At 35.6% G+C, this 21376-nt stretch overlaps 1 protein-coding gene across 1 annotated transcript in view; it reads right to left on the minus strand.

Moving 5' to 3' along the window:
• Positions 1 to 21376, minus strand: part of Lrp1b (LDL receptor related protein 1B) — a 1955528-nt gene that overhangs the window by 1040035 nt on the left and 894117 nt on the right. Inside the window, exon 6 of the mRNA XM_042275227.2 lies at positions 3609 to 3866. Within this exon, the coding sequence (XP_042131161.1) occupies positions 3609 to 3866 (258 nt within the window). The remainder of the gene's footprint in view (positions 1 to 3608; positions 3867 to 21376) is intronic.

Genomic DNA, 21376 nt, shown 5'->3' on the forward strand with positions numbered 1-21376 from the left:
GTGTGGGATAGAGAAGCAGGGCAGGGCACCTGCCCACAGAGAAGGCAGAAGGTAAAGCCTTGTTTGACCTGGTAAGAGAAAGGAGAGGCTACTGTACTATTTTGTTTTAAATGATAAGATATCATAATCAGTTCAGCAGAATTTTAAAGAACAAAACAGACACTCCAGTCTCTACTGGAGTGAACTACTTCCCTAGTAACAATGTGAAAGCAAATTGAAACAATTTAATATGGCGTGGTGGTACACACCTTTAGTCCCAACTACTCATAAGATGTGTGTGTGTGTGTGTGTGTGTGTGTGTGTGTGTGTGTGTGTGATTGAGATATAGCTTAGTGGTAGAAAACACGTATTTTAAGATGTTGGGTCCATCTCTCAGTACAATCGACTGTTAATAAACAGTACCAATATCTGGTAACTACAAATGAACAAAATAGGGTAGTTGGCAAACTTTCTCCCTAAGGATTATGGATGAGAGTTACAGAAAAAGAATTAAGATAAAGACAAAAATCAGCTGTTAAAACCAAAGAAAAATCCATCCGAGATCTGATTTACTAGGTGTAGACAGATCTTCAAATTGAAAAAGAGCTAAATTTTGCTATGAAAATGGGCTTAGAGAGAAGATAAAAGCAGCGTGGAGCTAATTCAGAAGCCGAAGTCCAGGAAGCATTGGCAAGACTGTCTTTAGCTAGGCACTCTGCTGGACTGGAGCTCAGACCAAGAATGGATCCTGAGAAAAAGCCAAGTCCATGCTAGGACAGGCAAAGAGACTGGGAGAGTATTCAGAATATTTGAGACTCACATATAACAAAGGAATGAAAGTATCTATGATAATATATCTTTAACAATAAGATAAATTAAAACTTTCCCTTCCTACTACATTCACTTCTGAATATAATATCTGATGGAATCACTAGCTTGTTTGATTTTTGGTATCTGTTCCTACTACAGTACTCTCCAAAAAAAGTTTTAGAAAATAATTAGCTGCCACAAATGTGTTTTGTTAAAACACTTTATTGAAATCAAGTTTATTTGGAAATTAGTTAATTATAAAAAAATCTTCCAAGTCTATTTAGAGAATAAAATGTTAAATATGAAATATAACGTATCATAAAATGAAAAAATAACATTCAGTAAAAGTGTACTCTATCATTTTCTCCAGTGTTCCTTAATTAATATGATTTCTTAAGCACGTTATTTTCTGGTCTTTTCATTATTCTACAATATTGTTTTAAGTGTGTTCTAAGTGTTAAGAGGAACACTCTTATAGGAACTACACAAGAAGCAATTGTAGGAATTTTTAAACAACACAACTCTTTATAAGTCATTATTTCCACGTCTTTTCCAACCTTCAAAGATGCTGACTTTCTGAAACTTGTATTAGGAGTCTAATCATTTGGTCTGTTAGTATGAATGATCAAGATGCAGACCGAAAGACATATTTGGAAAAGCTATGAAATCTAATCTAAATCCAAGGTAGTGGTCCATACTTTCTATATGACATTATCCAACTTCCTAAATTCTCAATCTGTAAAAAGCTGTATAAACAAAGCTTCCCATTATACAGATAACATTTGAGAGTGATCAATAAAATGTTAATATCTGTATTTGTGGTACATTCATTTTTTTTGTAGCATAAAAAGAAATAAACCAGAAAACAAACATTTCGTGTAGATTCATAAGTATGTTTTAATTTTATGTAACACTTTCATGTTCTCAGTTAAAAATTTATCTATTATAAGCCAGAAAGGACTTATCTCTTCTGCTAAATTGAAGATGAGTTGTACATGCAAAGATGAAATCTGTAATGACTTGAAAACTATAACAGTGCCCACCATAGTCATACAAGTTTGCAACACAAGTTATTTTGATCTATCTTGGTTGATTTTTTTTTGCACAGAAACCTTTGAAATAAATTTTTAAAAGTGTTTTCTAAAAAGAAAGTGTTCTAAATATGTTCAAATAAAAGGCACCTAAAAATAATGGTTGAAAAAATTGCAGAAACAATCTCTGGAAGAATCAATGGTGATATACATTTAACCAGACTTCCACCAGTTCATTATTTTAACTTATATGATGTGACAAAGATTTTACATAATTATACATGCATGGAATATTCAAACTTCATTATCAACTCACAAATTGTCTTGGTAAAAGCAGAGCACATAATATTTGATGGCAGCTGTGCTATGACAAGCAGCTAAAATGCACAACTTACAACCCTGACACAGGCCACCTAACCTTGCCCATATTTCTGTCCACACTATCATTAAATGACTTCAAATTGAAACACTTCTTTAAAATTAAAAGTGACTATATAATTACATGACTTAACCCAAACTTCAGAGAAAATTACTTACAATAAATAAAATAATTAGAGTGTATTTCTTTTGTTCAGTTCAAAATTAATATGCCAGTCAGCATTTCATGAAAGGCCTAACAAAAGTAATCTTCATTTGGGTAGATATTTGGATTTATTTAATAAATCAAATATAGTAAGTTACAAAAGCATGTTTACCATTATGATGTGCAATTCTTTTATTTTCCTTGGGTCTATAAAACAATGTTTTATTTGATAGCTATCAAATAAGAGATCAATATGTTTAGGAAATGTTAAATGTAGGGAAAAGAATGCTGATGTAAGGTTGGGGACAACCTTGCATGGCTATAAAATCTCCTGGTTATTTGACTACTCTTTATGCTATTTCTGGAGACAAATAAATTTGTATTAAATGTGGTAATCAAAATGTGGCAAAAAGCTGGTTCAAATTCAGTTCCTACCTGAACCTATGTGTGAAATATGCTTGGAATACCATTCTTTGTTTTTGGCTGTCCAAATAATTGTTTTTCAGCAGCAAATTGTATTTATTCCCCCCTAGATTTTTTCTTCCTGAATGCATATATTATTTTTCATTTATGTTTTATGAGGTCACCATTTTCTGTAGATGATAAAATAACTGGATGAATTTTAAAATTCTTATGCAAGGCAATCCTGGAATATGTAAATACATTTTACACCCATGTGGATGTTGGGGAAGAGATACAGTGTATGTACTGTGCATATTTGTGAAACCACATGACTTCAGTTTGTAGGACTATGCAGAAAGAAAAAGGTGATTATTGGTTAAGAAAAGTCAAAATCAAAAATCAATAATCAATTTTTAATACTGATTTGTTTTAATTAAATTCAACACAAATATTTTTCTACACATTGGCATAAACCTAATAGTTTTTAATGTACTTGAAATAAATACTACAGCCAGTTAACTGACAATTATCAAAATAAGTTTCTTTCTTTCTGCTTTTATTGAAATTCTATTTTTGCAGTCACATTGTGAACTATATCTCAGCGAAAAATGTCAATTTTAAGCAAGGTGACCCTTCAGGCATCATTAAAGAAATATTACAGGAATAACTGCAATTTGTGCTTATGGACAAAGAGCTACTGAACCTGAGTTTGTGTATTTGTGAGCATATGAAAGCATATACCCAGTACACTCATATTCACATATGTAGCTCTTCAAGCTAGGATAAGCAGAGACATAAGAATCCCATGTGCTTGTCTGTAAAGAAAATTAGTGAAGGGCAATGAACAAAATTGAAAGACTTACTGTGGAAGGATTGAAGAATGTTAATTATTCTTTGATCTGCTAATCTTCCTGATTTTGTAATCTGGCCACATTTGAGTTGATTTGAAGACTCCCTTGATTCAATCCAGCAAATCATTTCTTCATTATAAATAAAATCTAGAGTATGAATTTCATTTCTGTTGTCTGTGCTTAGAGTTGTCATTTTACTTCCATTAATGTAGAAAACCTCAATTGTTTCAGGACTTGCAATCAGTAGCATTGGTGGTCTATCTGTAGGTTCTGAAATAAAATACAGAAAACATGTGTTAAGGAAGAGGTGACTGATTTTTTTTCCTCCCCAGTGGTGCATTATCAACTAAAAGTTACTCTTGTACTTGTAAAATATCACTGTAATAGAAAGAATGCTTGCATGAAACCCTTTTTAATAAGTTACACACATGCCTCACTGCATGAGTCATTTCACTCTTTGGAAAAATGCATTTGTCTGAGCACTTGCTTCCATTATTCCCTAAGTCATAATGTGTGGTCTTAATGTGAAAGCAATCTTGTTTACTTTCATCAATGGTAAATAAAGGAAGCACTTTGCTGTGAGTTTTGTTTTCATTTTAGCAACAAAGATATATCTGGATGACCCCATGATATAGTTTCTGAACTTCTCTTGTGAGTAAAGGAATGTATTTGGAAAGTGAATATAAAAGGTCAGAAATAGACTCTCTTGAGTGGAACACAGAAAACTCAGGCTCCTAGCTATGGTGATATTTTATTTGTACTGAAATGTGATTTTATTTGTATGTTAATAAATAAAGTTGCCTGGGGGTCAGAGCTAATAGCAAGCCATTGCAGAAGCTGGGTGGTATTGGTGCACGCCTTTAATCCCAGCTCTTGGGAGGCAGAGCTAGGCGGATCTCTGTGTGTTCAAGAATACAGCCAGCAAGGAGACACATGCCTTTAATCTCAATACCAACCATAGAAGACCTGGAGGTCTGTACAGACAGGCAGTGACTAGGAGGTCATGTGGTTGGGTTTACAACCAATGAGAAGGCAGAACAGAGACACTATAAAAAGACAGACACACTGGAAGTAAGGTCTCTTTCGGAGAGGTAGTGCAAAAGCAACAGTGCAGGGTAAGGTTTTTAGCTCTTAACTCTTGCTCTGACCTCTTGGCTTTCATCTCTGTGTTGGCTCTGTGTTTCTTATTTAATAAGGCGGTTGGTTACATCAACACATAGCAATGTGAATTTGTAAACGTGGCCTCTGTGGTTCCAGACTAACCAAAGAGCCAAACAATCAATTCTAGATGCAAAACAAACTTGTTCAAGACCATGCTTTTAGGCAATACAGTTTTGGTGACGATAGGATTGATGTGCTTTTTATGGGCATACTGAAATTGTCCAGACTTGTAATGACATTAAAAGGTAGTAATAAACTCCATATGAAAGCTAGTGGTTCCAGAGCTTGGTTACATGACCACACTAGTTTTGTTAGTTAAGGAATAGAGAATACAGAGTTCCTCATTTCAACTCTTTTTGTGAGCCCTAGCCAATGTATTACTAAATCTTTTTATTTTGTTCTGATGTCAAGTCCATGAGGAAGTGAATCCCCAGCTTAATATTAGCCATGACCGCCATATCCTGCATCAAGCTGCCAGCATCTATATCCTGCTCTCCCTCCTATTTGTGCCTCTGCTTAGTATGTTCCATCACATCAGCCACAGTTATGCCAGCAAAACACAAACAGTGTAGATAATACCAATTTCTGTTTGGTCCCCACAAAGCTCACTCCACACAAAACAAAATCATGAACAGTAACAGGTCTTGAGAGCTCTCCTGAGATGTCTTCTCATTATATCTTTTCCCTCATGTCCCCACTACTATTGTCCATTGTCATCATGTTCTAGAAGGGTCATTCTGTGGGGCTCCTTGTATAAGTAAGCGAGACTGCATGACAGAGACCCCTTCCTTGAAAAGCATTTATTTTTTACACATTGGCTGGCTCTCTTACCTCATTATGGCAACTGTTTAGAAGTCACTTTTCTGAGGAGGATTTTTGTTACATCTTGTATAGTTGCAACTGTCCTCCTCCGTTCCTTTTCATAAAATGCTTCTTTTTTTTATCACTCCTGCAGCATATGCATTTTTCTATTTACTTATTTATGTGCCTTACTTGTTCCCTTCCTAGCATCCAGGAAGAAGGCTGAATAATACAGTGCTCAGATAAACAAACATAATGGAATTTTTATACTGTAGGATACTTTAGAAACATATAGAACATTTAAGTACATTTTAGTTTATGAAAGGAATCTAGAAAAATACTGAATAATGAAACAATCATAAGCACTAAGGATTCATTCTGAGCAATGTGAAATATGAAAAATATGGCTCAATCATATGTTGATCCATGTAATTATATAAATCTAAACTTTCAATCACTATTATTTAGAGGTCCTAATTGTTAATGGTGGTCATAGGGAAATCAGGTCCTCCAGGTAGAAGATCTCTCATGAAGCTGGTGTCCTTTCTCACAATGTTAAAAAGACCAACCCCAGAATTCAGTCCAATGCATTTCGTGAGTACTGATATCCTTTCTCCTAAGAAATTACATCTGTAAAGCCATAGACTTAATTTTATATTTGAAAAGACTCTAAACATTGATGTAATGAAATAAAAAAAAAGCATTGCAAAGAAAATAACAAAATGCCCAGTAACACTATAAAACTAAATAGCCCAACACAGACTACATGAAATGCTTGAGTATAAACCAACAGATAGGAAGTCTCAAAATGCTGAGATAATTTCTACAACAAAGAAATCTCCCAGGAACCTAAGGCAAATGGTACAGCATGTGTCCTTAGTATAACCCTGTCTACAGAACCTATCTGAGCCCTGTTAGTCATTGGGTTTCTCTGAAAATCTCATAATTCAACATTGAGACTATGTCACACTTGCCCTTGATGTTCAGAATCCAGTAAAGTTGTTCTTTAATACTCTTGGATTGATTCTTTTCTATGTGACCTTGGAATCAGAGAAACCTGCAAGATTACAGATTTCTGAGTTTAGAGAGTCTGAAATGTCCTTATTACCAGATTTACAAAGATATGCTCACAGTAATGTCAGTGCTTATTGTCTTCCTTTGACATTTGAAATGAACTTAGAGAATTTGCCTCACACTCAAAATGAGCTTGTCTGGAAAGCTTCTTTACTGCAAAGATTTATGCAAATCTTAGATTTTTGACAGCCTCTTTTTAGCGAGCTAGAAATGTGAAGAATTGATTAGAGTCCCCTGAGGTTTGTCAATATAGGAACACTTTATGACATATATACTTAATTTTTGTAGCTGATTTTTAAATTAACCAGGGGACTGATTATTTTAATTAAAAAATGCATATCACAAATTATAAAATGTTTTTCCAAGATAATAGAAAACACCAAAAAGACAGTGAAATGGTTTGAATAGTTTGGTCTTAAAAATACAAATGGCATATTGGAGGAAGGATACTTAGAATATAAATTATGAAATGCTTTAAATACTATGTATATCCTGCTAACTATTAACTGCCTCCTTTGGACAGATGATTATAATGTCTGGCGTAATGAGAAATGCCAATGAAATACGGGAATGCTGAATATCAGTGGAATCTAAGGATAGAACTCAGGTTGACTTAATGACATAAGCCAGCACTGACCTGTAAAGACTACGTGTGTCCACTTGCACTTTCCCTGATCTCCAAAGCTAACTGAAGAGCTTCACTAATGAAGATGAAAGGCTGCCCAGAATAATGGGATGCCATTACTCTGTGTCATTCTTAGAGTCAATTGAAAGTTTTCTCAAAGGAGCAGTAGGAAAACACTTTTGATGAATTCCATCACAGTGATACCCAAATCAAACTTTAGTGAGATGTAATAAACATTAACCTTTCACACAGAGGAGATTGAAACTCAAGAAAGCACCAGTCATCAACACTCCTCCTTAGAGAAGGAAGCCAGATTGATTCAGTCTCTGCACTGGGCTGTCAAACACATTCAGGAAAGTAATGCCACCAAAGTAGAAAGGAAATAATGTTGGACTGGAAGCCTGACTCAGGAGCAGAACAGTTTGAAAGCATTGCTAACACTCTGAGTCTGACCTCCAGCACTGCCTTCTGCCCCACAAAAGTGAAAATATATGGTGATAGTTTTTCCTTCATAAAATAAATTAATCTCTCTCTTCCCCCTCAGTTTAATCGTTGATGAAGTAAATAATAATGATATATTACTATTCATTTACAAACTTAGAATTCCACACAAATTAAGTGAAGAAAATCCAATAAGAGCAATATTGGGCTGAGCAAGAAGCATTATATTATTTATGTAAATTATACTCTATTTTGCTTTATTTTTTTACTTTTATAATTTTATTATTCTAAACTGATCTCTGTGTAAATATGCTTTCTTTGGTTAACTAATTTATTTAGTGTTTATAGATATTAAGTATTCAAATACAATAGAAGGCATCAGTCCAGCAGTGAGCCTTCAACAAAGATCTGAACTGTTAGACAGATTAAGGTATTTTCTCAAGTATCTATGCTTTAAAATGAGGTTGTTACTTTTATAAATGATGTCTAGTGTCATGGGTGCTAAAAATGTTAATACTTCTTTTAAATGAGTTTTAAAATACACAAATATGGATGGCATTTTATCTTATTCCTGGGTTAACTGAAATGCAAGAATTTGATATGCATGAATAAAGAGAATGGATTTATTTTAGAAGAAATAGCTATAAGAAAAGAGTAGTTGAATGAGGAACATACATTGGAGAAATAATGACTGCAGTCTTTTAGTTTCCTGAAGGCAACACATGACTGACTGAAGAAATTCGAAATGATAGATGGAAGAGCTGACACTGAAGAGGATATTTCAGGAATCAGACAAGGTAATACAGGTACCTATTTTTTAGCAATGTGCATATTAATGACTATGAGTTAGATGCTAATATTATCCACATAACACATATTAAGAAATGAAAACGTTGAGATGTTAAGTAACTTACTTAAGATCATATAGCCAGTGTAGAAGAATTAGATTCAAAATCATATATTTTTTTAGAAACTTATCAAATAACATTAAGAAGGCAGTATGACTTATTGAATGGTAGGATGATGGACAGTTTTAATTTGAGATTCAGTGGGAAGCCAGTGTTAATTAGATGCAGGTTATAATGTGATCAAAACTGTGTTTTAATAAGACAAAGTCAGAAATAGCATGCAGCATAGCTGCGTTTTAGTAGAATTCAGCAAAATGAATAAATACACACTGTACCTCCAAAATGAATGGTTTTGCTTTTACTTTTCAAGTGAACCACTATAATTCATGTCAGATGGCAAAGGAAAACATAATTGTTCTTTATACATATATATTCCCTGGAATGAACTGGAAAACAGTTGAGCTAGGGGGATACTTGTTCCTGTGAGGACAGCAGGAAGAGTTACATGTAGCATCTCCACTACACAAAGCACTGATCATTAGAGAAACAAAAGCCCCAGAGAATTTTCAGAAATTACCAAAACAACACCTTTGGAATCTTACTGTGTCCTAAATTCTGCATGTTATGTAAATAATAATGCTAATATCAATTTAGTAATAGAATGTAAATTATGAAAATGTTGAATATATATGGACTATTGAAATGGAAATTCAGTTTTCAACCTTGGAAATTGGGCAATAAGAACAGAGGGAGGAAGTGCTGATAAGTGATTTAAATACAGGTCTGTAGAATGAAATAGATTACTTAGTAGATATGTAAAAATGTGATGATTTCAACAATGTTGACAATAAGATAGATGGATCCAAGGCTTATGTGGGAATTTTACGAAGAGATGCTGGTGAGAATTATAAGATTGATAATGTAAGTAGAGATGTATTTTCCACTAGGTTCTAGTTGGTCCTGTAGAAATGCTTGCTAGCAAGAATTACCTAGGCCAGTGGTCCTCAACCTTCCTAATGCTTCCTAATAAATTTATGGTTGGAGTGACTCCAGCAGCAGTTATCTGTCTCTTGTCATAGAGCAATGGGTCTCAACATTCCTAATGCTGTGACCCTTTACTCAATTACTCATGTGGTAGTGACCCCCAATTATAAAATTATTTCCATTGCTACTTTATAATTGTAATTTTGTTATTACTATGAATCTAAATGTAAAAATCTGTTTTATGATGGTCTTAGGCCACACCTGCGAAAGGGGTCATGACCCACAGTTTGACAAACACTGATTTAGACAAATGACAGGTCTCAGATATTAAAAGAACCATCATAAACTTCATCAATAAACTTAAGGAATTTAACAAAGACACAAAGAAACAGGTCAGTGAACTCTAAGAGAATGAGTACCTGAGTGATGGCCAAGAAAATACAAATATAAGGTTGATGGAAATGACAAAGGCAGTGCAGAAATTGAAAAGAGAATTCAATGAAGACATAGAAACACTGACAAGAACTCAAACTTAAATGAATATGGAAATGAAACACCCGACAACTCAACTTGAAAACTCAAGGGAAAGCCTTGCAAGTAGAAGGAATCAAGCAGGAGACAGAATACCAGGGTTGAAGAATAAAGTAGAGAACATGGAGAAAATAAGGAAAGAGAATGAAAAATTTAAAGAATTTTTTAAAGCCTTAGATAATAGACATAGATGAGGAAGAAGAATTCTAGGTCATTGTAATAGGCCAAATCTTTAACAAGATTGTTGAAAAAAAAAAAAACAACTTTCTCAAACTAAGGAAAGACACACCCATACAGGTATAAGAAGTACATAGAACACCAAATACATAAGATCATGAAAAAAAAAAAAAACAACTCTCCTCAATATATCATAGTTAAAACATTTAGTACAAAAGAAGGAAAGAGTATTATTGAAAGTTGCAAGAAAGAAGAAAAAGTTACATATAAAGGAAAATCCACCAGAATAATAGCTGATTTCTCAATGGAAAATTTGAAATCCAGAATATACTTGAGCAGTGTACCCCAAGTCCTAACATACTATAGCTTCCAACTTACAATGGTGTATCTAACAACGCCATCTTTCTCAGAAGAGCCTTCCCTCCTATTGTTTAGTGTTCTGGGAACTGGAGGGTTTGAATGCTACCAGAGGAGAAAGGCAAACATCAATCTAGCTACAAGTGCTGCTGTCTATTACAGTGACTTGCATGCATGATATGGTGGTACAAATATTATGGGAGTAGCCAACCACTCTCTGACTGGATTTAAGACCTATTCCATGAGATGGAACCTATGCCTGACACAGGTCAGATGGCCAAGATTCTAAGAATAGATACACCATAGGCATAGGAAAAAAAATAAAATTCCATTGTTCTGCTAAAGGAAGGTGATACAAAAATGAATCTTAACTTCATCTGCTATACCTAAGATCAGTGGTTTACTCAGTCACCACCAGAAAAGTTTCCTCTTACAGTAGATGGGATCTAACACAGAGATCAACAACTGGACAATATGCAGAGAGTAAGAGACTTTGGAACACTCAGTCATAAATGGTATGCCTTCATCAAACTTCTCTTCTCAGAGTTTTGGGAGCTATGTAGAAAAGGAGAGGGAAAGATTGTAAGAGGCCATAGGGATGGAAGACACCAAGGAAAGAGTGCCTTCCAGATACAAGGTTAATGCATATAGGAATTCACAGAGACTGTGATATCATACACATGGTCTGTACAGGTACAAGGCAGAAATCCAGATAGGGTCTTAGCACTGAGAGCAGGAAGTGGACATAGGCTTACATCCCTAAACAAAAAGCTATCTCCTATTGTCATTAATTTTCAAAGAAAAGAAAACATTTCTCTTCAACAGAGTCTCTTTGGTATATTAACCACACTTAAGCATAAGGCCCAGGTGGAGCAGAAGACAGCCAACATAAAATGAATTTAATGGTATTTTTGTAATTTTATTTTTGTTTTTTGTTTTTTGTTTTTTGAGACAGGGTTTCTCTATGTAGCTTTGCACCTTTCCTGGAACTCGCTTTGAAGACCAGGCTGGCCTTGAACTCACAGAGATCTGCCTGCCTCTGCCTCCCGAGTACTGGGATTAAAGCCGTGTGCCACCACCGCCTGGCATTTTTGTAATTTTTAAAAATATCATAATGCTTTCTTTGAGAATTTTTGTATTACTGGTCTTTTCATTCTATATTATGTTTTCCAATTTCATGTTTTTGTGCATGTGTCTTGTGTTGTGTATTTCTTATGTCTTTTATTTTATTTTTTATTTACTTTTATTTATTTACTTATTTTTGCTTGACTCCTCCTTTCCTAAAGAGAGAGAAAGAAGGAATGAAGTGGTGGTTTTCTTTTCTAAAGAAAGAGAGGTGGGTGTGGGAAGGTACACAGTTGGGGAGGAACTGGGAGGGGTAGAGGAGGAAGAAAATAAGATCATAACATATTATATGAAAAAATAATTTTAATAAATAAGAAAATAACTTATATGCCATATTAATGGAGAGATAAACTTTCCATGATATAAAGAGATTAAAATTATATCCAACAAACCAAAGCAAAAGGAAATACAGTAATAATATTTCACACTGAAGAGAAGACTAAGAATAGCTAAGAGACTAAAAAGAAAACAAATAAAAGTATAATTACTTAGACACAAAGTACTACTGAGAACACAAACACCACCACCAAAAAACCAACAACATAATGACTGCAATCAACACATATTTTTCAGTAATCCATTTAAATATTTGACTTCAATTCTCAAATCAAAAGATACAGACTTGTTGAGTGGATCAAGAAACAAAATCCACCTATCTGTTGTCTTCAAGAAACACATCTATGGTGATATTGTGTACCCTAACATATTGTGCACTCTAATAAACTTATCTGGGGTCAGAGAACAGAACAGCCACTAGATATAAAGGCCAGAAAATGGTGGCACACACACCTTTAATACTAGCATTCCAAAGGCAAAGATCCATCTGGATCTCTGTGAGTTCAAAGCCACACTGGAAACAGCCAGGCATGGTGACACACACCTTCAATCTCAGGAAGTGATGGCAGGAAGCAGAAAGGTATATAAGACATGAGGACTGGGAATTAGAATCTGGTTAAGCTTTTAGGCTTTTAGTAGCAGTTCAGCTGAGATTCATTCTGGATGAGGACTCAAAGGCATCCAGTCTGAGGAAACAGCATCAGCTGAGGAATTGGTGAGGTGAGGAAGCTGTGGCCTATTCTGTTTCTCTGATCTTCCAGCATTTATCCCAATACCTGGCTTAGGTTTGATTTTATTAATAAGGCCTTTTAAGATTTGTGTTACACACATCTTAGCATTAAAGATAGGCACCACCTTAGAATGAAACCATAAACAAAAGTACACCAGTTAAACAGGACCAGGAAATAAACGAGCACCACAACTTGCAGATGACATGATATTATACATACAGGATCCCAAAAATTCTCTCATAATAATTCTAGAAGTAGTCAACAATTTTAACAATGTGTCAGAATACTATATAAACTTGACAGTATGATAGCTTTTTGGTATACCATCAACAAACACAGAGAAGAAGACCGTGGAAAATCTCATTCAAAATAGCATCATAGAAAAAAAAGCACATAGGAATAAAATTAGAAGGTTGAAGATCTCTACAATGAAAACTTAAATTTTAGAAAAATGAGATAGAGAAAGACACTAGAAAATGAACAGACATTGCACGTTTATGGTTTGGTAGAATTAATAGTGTAAAAATGATAATTCTACCATATCTCCTTATACAGTCAAGATAATCGCAATCAAAATTTCCATCTCATTATTCACAGGAAAAAAGTTCTAAAATTTTCAAATGGAATCACAAAAGACTCCAAACAGCCAAAATGTTCATGAGTAAAAAGAATAATGCTCGAAGGAGTACCATTTCAGACCTCAAGATATATTACAAAGTCATAATTATTATATTATATATTGTTTTCTATATAGTAATTATATATTACATAAATTTTACATATAATCACATATAATATTGTTTTCTATATATAACTATAATTATATATAATTACTGTATATGTATATGTTATATATATATTATATTACTGTTACAAAAAACAGACATATAGACCCATTAAACAAAATTGAAGACATGTGGTTGGGGAGGAGAGTAAAAGAAAGTGGAATAGCTGGATACAAATGTATTCGTCAAGAAAAATGGGGGAAATGTCAAGCAGGCTTTAATTTATGAAAGGAAGAAAAACACATACAGAATAAGAAGAAGAGAGAAGAGTAAAATAACAATAAGGATTTTGTGCTGGCTGGTTTTGTGTGTCCACTTGACACAATCTAGTGTAATCAGTGAGGAAGGAACCACAGTGGAGGAAATGTCTCCATTAGATATAGTTGTAAGGCATTTTCTCAATTAGTGAATAGTTAGAGAGAGCCTGCCTAGCCCAGGATGGGTGGTGCCATCCATGGGCTCATGGTCTTGAGTTCTATAAGAAAGCTGGCTGAGCAAGCCATAATGAGCAAGCCAGTAAGCAGCTCTGCTCCACTGCCTGGGCATCAGCTCCTGCCTCCAGGACCCTGCTGTGTTTGAGTTTCTGTCCTGACCTTTTTCAGTGATGAACAGCAATGTAGAATTATAAGCTGAATAAATCTTTTCTCGTCCAACTTGCTTTTTGGTCATAGTGTTTTATCACAGCAATAGAAACTGTAAGACAAATTCTGGAAAGTCATAAAGAATTACAGTACTACCTATTTACCTAAAACTATTGAACTACACATAAGTCTGCATACACCATACACATACATAGTTTAAATGAAATTTTCCTTATGGGCTGGCAAATCCCATAAGGCATGAGAGTTGTTATTTAGGTTTGATGTAAAGATTCACAAAACATTGTAACTGATTGATGTAGCTTTTAGTTGCCTCCTAGAGATGGAAGGTAAGTCCTGATTGCTGAAGATGTCATGTGCTGTGGACACAAGATCCAGAGGATCTGAACTGGATTTGTTCTGAAAGCCTCCTTCCCATAGTCTAGCTTTTATCGTACTAGCAGTTGCCATGTGAACTTCCAAAGGAGTGGAACAACCAATAGTCTTACCCAGTTATGATCCCTATGAAGTACAACAATAACTTGTATAGCATGCATACCTGTGGTGGTAATCTAATTGTACTGAAATGTGATTTTGATTGTATGTTAATAAATAAAGTTGCCCGGGGGTCAGAGCTATTAGAGCCATAGAAAGAGCATGGCGGTGGTGGCACACGCCTTTAATTCCATAGATCTCTGTGTGTTCAGGGATACAGCTAGCATTGGAGACATACGCCTTTAAGACCTAGAGGGCTGTACATACAGACAGTGACGAGGCAGTCATGTGTTTGGGTTTACAACCAATGAGAAGGCAGAATGACTTTGAAACGATTTACACACACAGGAAGTAGCTCTCTTTCAGGAAGCTGGGACACCGCAGGCAGAAGGGTGAGATTTTAGCTCTGAGCTCTGACCTCTCGGCTTTCTCTTTTACATTGTTTCTGTGTTTCTTATTTAATAAGACTGTTGATTACATCTACACATACCTTGTAAATAACCAGTAACTCTCTTTATTGAACTTAAGGTCTGTTCTATAAGAAAGGAAATCACTCCCAGGTACCCAGGACATATGAAGTAATGGATCTTGGGGGAAAATCTAAAACCGCCATTTTACCAAACCAGCATAACTTAACTGAATCCTTAATAACTTAACTATATTCTGAACATTTATCCTCATATTTACAGATAAGTATAGGTCTCACCTCTCATCAAAGAAATACGTCTTTACAAGAGAGTGAGACCATTACAGAAAACTGTAACTGATGAAAATGCAAAGAACAAGTATGATGCCCAGCCCCACACTTACAATATAAATCCTGCACCTAAATTTCAGGGATTGTAGAGGAAGAGAGTGTGAAAAGACTGTAAGAGCTAGAGGAACAGGATTCTGTACACCTGAGGTTCCAATAAATGCCAGAGAAACTGTTCTTCTCATCAACACTGCTGCCTACACAAGACCTGAACAAGGACAACACTTATAGACATGCTAACATGGAAGGGGACTCACAACCCTTCACAAAAAAAAAAAAAAAAAAAAAAACACAAAAAACTTAGGAATGCTATGTATGGCTGAAATAGTATTCCCTAGGGAAGGACTCCCTAGTTGCTCAGCCAATACTAAATGGTTAGTCCTGAATATACATTTGCATATTCAATAACATTATACAAAGTATACAGTTTATATTTATATATTTAAGAAAAAAAGCAAAGGTTTCTCCCTTAGGATATGAAATTTTCCCATTTCATAAACAGCTTGCATGGTTACATATCACCTGAAAACATTTTTTACCGCATAATTTACAATAAATCAGCAAATGTTGAGGATTTTTCTACATTGGATTTTCTAGTGTTTTAGGGATATATTTTGTTGAATATTTAAGTTAAAAATAATAATTTTAATATGATGATGAAAAGTTGGACCCTGACAATAACCAAGACAATGGGAAAAGAAATTGGACTTTTAAGTAGTTGATGTCATAGTAAATCTCCATATCTCAAAGTATAATTCATTGAAATTTTAAGTAACAAAATGAGTATGATGAGAAGCAGGGCCTATAGAAATGTCTAGTTTATTTGAATTACTGAGAGATGGCCAATGGCTACTTTAAAATCTCCCAGAAACCTTTCTAATTATGGTCAATAGGAACTACCTTACCTATTCAAGCATAATTTCAAAACGCAGACAGCATTCTTCTTCCATGATTAAATTAGGTAACATTCAAGTTTAAGATATAATATGTATTTGTTTATCTGAAAGTTCTTCTGTATGCCTCCTATTCATAAAATATTTCCTATCTCAAATCTGTTCTTATGAAGACCACACGTAATTTGGCTGAAAAGGAAGAAACTACCACACCAACATTTATTTATTTGTTCAACAAATATTTATTGAACATGGATAACTTTTTTCAAGCCTTGATGTACATTCCAGACCCACAAACAACAAATAAAGCTAACAACATTACTGTTTTCCTATAGCATACATTTCACCAGGTCTGGTAATTTGAATGGGGAGTATCTTTCATAAGCTTGAGTACTCCAACACCCAGTTCCCAGTTAGTAGCACTGTCACGGAGGACCTGCAGCCTTGCTAGAAGAACATCACTGGGGTGGGCTTTAAGAGCTCACAGCATTGTCCTACTTCTAGTTTGTCCTCTCTATTTCTTGCTTCCTGTTGAGGATGTGATCTCTCAGGTTTCTGCCCTTGCCACCACACATATTGTTCTTTCCCTATCATATCTGCCTTTCATGGTGAACTCACTCCTCTGGAACCAAATAAACTTTCCTTTCTAAGTCACTTTGTTCATGGTATTTTATCACAACACCTGAAGAGTAAGTTGAGAAGTTGGTACCAGAGTAACAGCTGCTGCTGTGAGGAAGCTGACTGCTGCTTTTCTTTTCTTTTTCTTTTTCCCCCCTTTTTTTTTTTTTTTTTTTTGTGAATGTGGAAGACTTTGGAACTTTGGATTAGAAAAGCAGTTTGAATGATATAAGCATTGCATAATGGCCTCTTCTTGTAGGAGCCTAGAAGACTATAGCTCTGATAGTAGTGTAGACTGTGTAGGCCCGGCTCAAGAGAGTTCAGAAGGAAGAAAGGTCTTTAAAAACAATGGTGCTAGAAGCCATTTGTGGGATATTTTGGCAAAGAAATTTGGTGGTTTCTGGTCTTATCATAAGACCTGGCTTGAGGCTAGATTTAAAGTGGTGAGCTATTTTCTTTGGCAGAAGAACTTTTAAGACAGTATAACAGTGAATATGTGGCGTGGCTGTTAATAATTTCTCTTTTAGAGGTCTATAATGAAAACAGCAAGTAGGTCAGAAAGAAGTACAAAATGTACAGTTTGGGGAGAAAAGGAGCACTAGGAAGTTTAATGTTGCAGTCAGAGAATGTGCTGCAACTGAGGCTGTAATTGTCAAGGAGATTAGTGTCATTAAGGAGAGGCCTCTTGCTCTGCAGTGGAAAAAGGGAACAGTGCACTCAGGGCAAGACCTCACTTTGATAAGCTTCCAACTTGTGAACAAGAGCCTAAGGAATTTTCTGCCTCTTGAAAGCTACTTACTATAAAAACTGCTGTCTATGTGATTCAAGGGAGCCAGGGTCCTGGATTCTGCCTCCTTAATTATAGAGAGTCACTGCAGTCAGCCAGTGTATGGCGGGGGCATTCCTGTGCCAAAGTCCTGAGAAGGCAAGAGGCCTGGAAAGGCCATAGCATGAAGCTGTGAAAATAAAACTTGCTTTGCAGGGAAGAATTCAAGATGTTGGGCATGCCAGAGTTGTGACACGTTTATCAAGGAAATGAGCACAATCCACAAGGGAGATGTTGTATTGTAGGTAGCAAAACTAAAGGTGCAGAGACATCCAAGCCCTTTGATAATGACATCCAAGGACAGGGTTTGAGTGTTTGACATGCTGGCTTTGGGTCTTGATTTGATCCAATATTTCTTCACTATACTGTCATTCTTCTCTTTTGGAAAGAAAATACATATTCTGTGACATTATACATTAAGAGTAGGCCTTTTTATTTTATAGGAGAGGGTCACCATTAAGAGATATTCCTTGATTGTTGGGTGGGCGGTGGTGGCGCACGCCTTTAATCCCAGCACTTGGGAGGCAGAGGCAGGCGGATCTCTGTGAGTTCGAGGCCAGCCTGAGCTACCAAGTGAGTTCCAGGAAAGGCGCAAAGCTACATAGAGAAACCCTATCTCGAAAAATCAAAAGAGAGAGAGAGAGAGAGAGAGAAAGAGAGAGAGATATTCCTTGATTGTCAAAGGAGACTTTGGGCATATAAACTGTTGAGACTGTGAAGGTTACAGGGACTTGTGAAATTAGACTAAGTGTGTTTTGCATTATAACATGACCAAGAGCCTGTGGGGGCCTGGGGGTGGAATGTTGTGGTATGGATGAGAATGTTTCCCTTAAGCACGGATATTTGCACACTTAGTTTCCAGTTGTGAATACATTTTGGGGAGGGTTTGCATCCTGGCTGGGGAATGCAGCACTGTGGGAGGGCTTTGTGAACTTAAGAGTCTGTCTTCCTCTTCTTGATTGCTGTTGAGGATGTGCTTTCTTAGATTCTTGCCCACATGCCTGCTACTTGCTGGTATGTCTCTGCTAGGAGGAAACTTTTACAATTTTCTTTGAGGGAATACTATTCCTTAGGAATTGTAAGCTCAACAAATTCTAGTTTCTCTAGGTTGTCTTGGCCATGGTATTTTCCCACAGCAACTGAAAAGTAACTGATACCCTAAGCAAGGCACTAAGCAAATACTGGTTAAAATTTCTAGGCAGTGAAAAAATGTCATGAAGATATGGAAAACATAACAGTAAGAAATCAACAAAAAAGATGGAAATAAAGTGCTTGAAAGGAAGAATGGAGTCAACTGTGAGTCTAATGTTTTAGCCTTAAAAATGAGATAAAAGAAGGTGACTATAACAAAGACAGGCAATACTGAAAAAAAGTATTGCTATAGAATAGGCTAAAGAGGTCAATTTTGCATACATGGAATCTGAACCTTTTGATAAATATATGTATGGAAATAGTGAACATAACAGTTTATTACTATGTTCAATCAAGGGTTGAGCACTTGTGGTAAAAATCTTAGAAACCTCTGAATTCATGTAATTTTTAAAGCCAGAAAATAGGGAGTGCTTTAAAATCCAAATCAAAGAATGAGATGACTCAGGAAGTTAACTAGAGAAAGAAAATGCCGTGAAAGGAGAGAGAAAGGAATGACAAGTACTAGAAAAAAGAATGAGTCGGGGAAGTAGCTAGAGGGCAAGTCCGGGAAGTTTAGATTCTAATTCCATTAAGGTAGTGCTGTATAAGTGAGAGGATGGTCAAGGAGGCAATTGTCTTATAGTCTGAGGACCAATAAATGATTAATGACATAGAAGCCACTGGTAATAAATCATGAGAGTTATAATGATATTACGATCTAGGAAAGTAAGTTCAAGAGAGAAGAGGAAACGTGGAGAATGATTATCTACTTCAGGATTATTTCTATTATTGGAAAAGAGAAATACACAAAAGTTGGAGAAAAACATGGCACTAAAGAGAGTTTTTACACTCATCTTTATGGTACATTAATTGCAAAGATCTAGACAGACTAAAATACTAGTGAGTTCATTGCTGTGCCTAAAGCCTAACATGTTTCTCCTCTTTCTTTCATCATTTTCAGTGTTTGTGGACTAAGATTAAGATCTCAAATCAAATTTAAATTGATTTTGTGTAGGGAAGAGATATATGTATCTAATTTTATTTTTCCAGAGGTGGGTATCCAATTTTGCTAATACCTTTAGTTGAGAAGGCTGTCTTTTCTCCAATGCAGGTTTTTCCAACCGCTGTCAAACACCTGGTGTCCATTCCTGTCTGGGTTTACCTTCAGACCGTATGTTATGTTTCATGGGTCTTTTTGTCTGGTATGTGCCAATATCCTTCTGTCTTTGTCATGATGGCTCTGTAATGTTGTCAGGTTCAGGTAATATAATATTTCCGGCTATATTCATACTACTTGGGATTTCTTTTACTATTTGTGGTCTTTTGGACTTCCATACAAATTTTAGGGTTTTTTTCCTAGTTCTGTAAAAAGCCATTAGAATTTTCATAATATGGCATTGAATGTTTAGACTATTTTTGGTTATATAGACAATTAATATTTTCACAATATTAATTTTGCTAAACAAAATCATGTAAAAATTTTCACCATTTAGTTTCCTCAAGTATTTTGGCAGTGCAACATACTAGAGCTGACATAAGGAAAGAACAAACTTTATCCACTGTTGGTGGGACTGTAAAACAGCAACTACAGCTACTATGGAAATCAGTTTGGCTGACTGCCTCTCAAAAACTAAAAAAACTAAACACATGGCCCAGCTATACCACTTCTGAATAAATTCCCAATGACCTCCTCATCCCATGACAGATAATTGCAACGATATATTTATTGCTGTTATTTTCACAGCAGCAATGAAATGGAACCAATGTAGATATCCCCCAAACAATCAATGGATAATAAAAATGTGTTATGTATTTACACAATGGAATCTTATTTAACCATGAAAAAAGATAAAATAATGAAATGTATAGGAAAATGGATGAAACAAGAAAACAGATTCAGCAGAATATTAAGTGGCAGATGGTGATTAGTAGCTGTCTTAGTCAGAGTTTCTATTAATGGGATGAAACACCATGACCAAAAAAGCAAATTGGAGAGGGAAGAGTTTATTTGGTTCACATGTCCACATCACTTTTCATCATTGAAGGAAGTCAGAACAGGAACTCAAACAGGGCAGGAACCTGGAGTAGGAGCATCTGCTGAGGCAATATAAGAGTGCTGATTACTGGCTTGCTCCCCAAGGCTTGTTCAGCACGCTTTCTTATAGAATCCAGGACCACCAGCCCATGAGTGTCACCACCCACAATGGTATGTGTACTCTCACATCAATCAGTAATTAAGAAAATGCTCTATAGGTCAGCCTATAGCCCAGGGAAAAATTTTCTCTATTGAGGCTCCTCCCTCTCCAAGTGACCCTAGCTTGTGACAAGTTGACACAAAACCAGATAGCACAGTAGCCTTGGATGTTATTGAAGATGGAACCCTGTGTCTTAGATTTAAATTGCATTTCCCAATTCTCTGGTAACACTAAAACAGTAATAATGAATGTTATAACTGCCCCTCCTCTCCCTCCTGGTGAAAATAATGGGGCTTAATTTCTACCTTAGTTCT

Source organism: Peromyscus maniculatus, chromosome 4 (genome assembly GCF_049852395.1).
Source record: "Peromyscus maniculatus bairdii isolate BWxNUB_F1_BW_parent chromosome 4, HU_Pman_BW_mat_3.1, whole genome shotgun sequence".
NCBI lineage: Eukaryota > Metazoa > Chordata > Mammalia > Rodentia > Cricetidae > Peromyscus > Peromyscus maniculatus.